At 47.1% G+C, this 2,358-nt stretch overlaps 1 protein-coding gene across 1 annotated transcript in view; it reads right to left on the bottom strand.

Moving 5' to 3' along the window:
• NWD1 (NACHT and WD repeat domain containing 1) overlaps positions 1–2,358 on the bottom strand; it is a 154,152-nt gene that overhangs the window by 93,900 nt on the left and 57,894 nt on the right. Inside the window, 1 exon segment of the mRNA XM_011990998.1 lies at positions 2,284–2,336. Coding sequence (XP_011846388.1) covers positions 2,284–2,336 — 53 coding nt within the window.

Below are 2,358 nucleotides of genomic sequence, written 5' to 3'. Positions count from 1 at the left end.
TGAATAGCTGGGACTACAGGTGTGAGCCATGTCCAGCTAATGTTTTTATTTTTCACTGAGGCAGGGGCTCTCGTTTTTTTGCCCAGGCTGGTCTTTAACTCCTGGGCTCAAGTAATTCTCCCACCTTGGCCTCCCAAAGTGCTGGGATTATGGGTGTGAGCCACCCACCCCAGGCGGTATTTGCACTCTTATAGTTGGGAAATCTGGGATATGTCCCCGGAGTCAGCTATAAGACGGCCCTGAATTTCCCTAACTCTCCATTGGATCTCGATCTCTCTCTCTCTCTCTCTCTCTCTCTCTCTCACACACACACACACACACACACACACACACACACTCTTTCTTCCTTCCTTCCTTCCTTCCTTCCTTCCTTCCTTCCTTCCTTTTTCTTCTTTCTTTCTTTTGAGACAAGGTCTTCCTTTGTCTCCCAGTCTATAGTGCAGTGGCACAATCATGGCTTGCTGCAGCCTTCAACTCCTGCGCTCAAGTGATCCTCCCATCTCAGCCTCCTGAGTAACTGGGTCTATAGGCCATGGTCAGCTAATTAAAAAATTTTTTGTTGTACAGACAGGGGCCTCACTGTGTTGCCTAGGCTGGTCTCAAACTCCTGGATTCAAGTGATTCTCCCACCTTAGCCTCCCAAAACACTGGGATTACAGGTATGAGCCACTGCACCTAGCCTATTCTCTTATTTCTTGCACTAACAGGAATGTGTTTCTATTTCTGGCAAAGAAACAAGCAGAAAGACATCCTCGCTAGGGTGACCACCACCCTCTAGATTAATTTGTGGTAACTGACAAAGGTCTGAAATGGCACAGGCTGAGAAAAAAACAAAACAAAACAAAACAAAAATCCCCCTAAAACTGAGAAGAGGCAAAACTATGTTGTCCAGCATTTTGGATGATGGTTTTGAGTGTTTGCTGTTGGCCAGTTGCAGTAAAGGCAAAGTTTTGTTCCTTGGTGTCTCCGCCAATTGGCAGAGGACAAACTCAGGGGAGGGAATGTGGCTGCTTGGTGCTTCTGATTAACCCCTTCCTCTCTGCTGCTTGCTGTTTTTGCTTTTGCTTTTGTTTTCTTCCTTCCTTCCTTTCCTCCCTTCCTTCCTTCTTTCCTTCATTCCTTTCTTCTTTTTTCTTTCTCTTTCTTTCCTTTTCTTTCTTTCTCTTTTTCTTTCTTTCTCTTTCTTTCTTTCCTTTATCTCTCCCTTCCTTCTTTTCTTTTCTTTCTTACTATCCTTCCTTCCTTCCTTTCTTCCTTCCTTCCTTCCTTCCCTCCTTCTCTTTCTCTTTCTCTTTCTTTTTGAGGTGGAGTCTTCCTTTGTCACCCAGGCTGAAGCACAGTGGCACTATCTTGGCTCACTGCAACCTCTGCCTCCTGGGTTCAGGTGATTCTTTTACCTCAGCCTCCCGAGTAGCTGGGATTATAGGCATGCACCACCACGTCCGGCTAATTTTTTTGTATTTTTAGTGGAGACAGAGTTCCTCCATGTTCGTCAGGCTGGTCTCCAACTCCCGACCTTGGGTGATCCGCCTGCCTCGACCTCCCAAAGTGCTGGGATTACAGGTGTGAGCCACCATGCCTGGCCTAGTTTGTTGCAATTTATAGCCCTGAGACTTTCACTTGGCTAAGCAACCATGTAGAAAGAACAACCATGTTCTTTCTTTTGCATGTGTGGATTTATTTTCCCAGCTTTGTTGAGGTATAGTTGACAAACCAAAATTGCATTTGGCTGGGCACGGTGTTGCACACCTGTAGTGCCAGCTACCCTACTCGGCAGGCTGAGATGGGAGGATCACTTGAGCCTCGGAGTTGGAGACTGCAGTCAGGTATGACTGTGCCACTGCACTCCAGCGTGGGAGACAGAGCTAGACCCCTACCTCTAAAAACAAAGATAAAAAAATATATTTATCTGGGTACAGTGGTGCACGCCTGTAGTCCCAGCTACCCTACTCGGCAGGCTGAGATGGGAGGATCACTTAAGCCTGGAAGTTGGAGACTGCAGTGACCTACGGTCATGCCACTGCACTCCAGCCTGGGCGACAGAGTCAGACCCCATCTCTAAAAATTAAAATTAAAAAATTATATTTTGCTGGGCACGGTGGTGCACACCTGTAGTCCCAGCTACTCAGCAGGTGAGGCGTGAGGATCACTTGAGACTGCAGTGAGCTGTGATCGCGCCTCTGCACTCCAGCCTGGGTGACATAACTAGACCCCTATCTCTAAAAATAAAAAATTAAACATAAATAAATAAATAAATAAGAGTTTCAAAACACAGAGACTTACCGGGAAGACACGATGTAGCCCAGCACGTGGGCCACGAGGAGCCGCCCATGTGTCTGCTCCAGACGGGCGCAGAGC

The sequence above is a fragment of the Mandrillus leucophaeus genome, unplaced genomic scaffold (assembly GCF_000951045.1).
Source record: "Mandrillus leucophaeus isolate KB7577 unplaced genomic scaffold, Mleu.le_1.0 Scaffold11, whole genome shotgun sequence".
Classification (NCBI taxonomy): Eukaryota; Metazoa; Chordata; class Mammalia; order Primates; family Cercopithecidae; genus Mandrillus; species Mandrillus leucophaeus.
The sequence above is the reverse complement of the archived record's forward strand: the minus strand, read 5'-3'. Positions and strand labels throughout refer to the sequence as shown.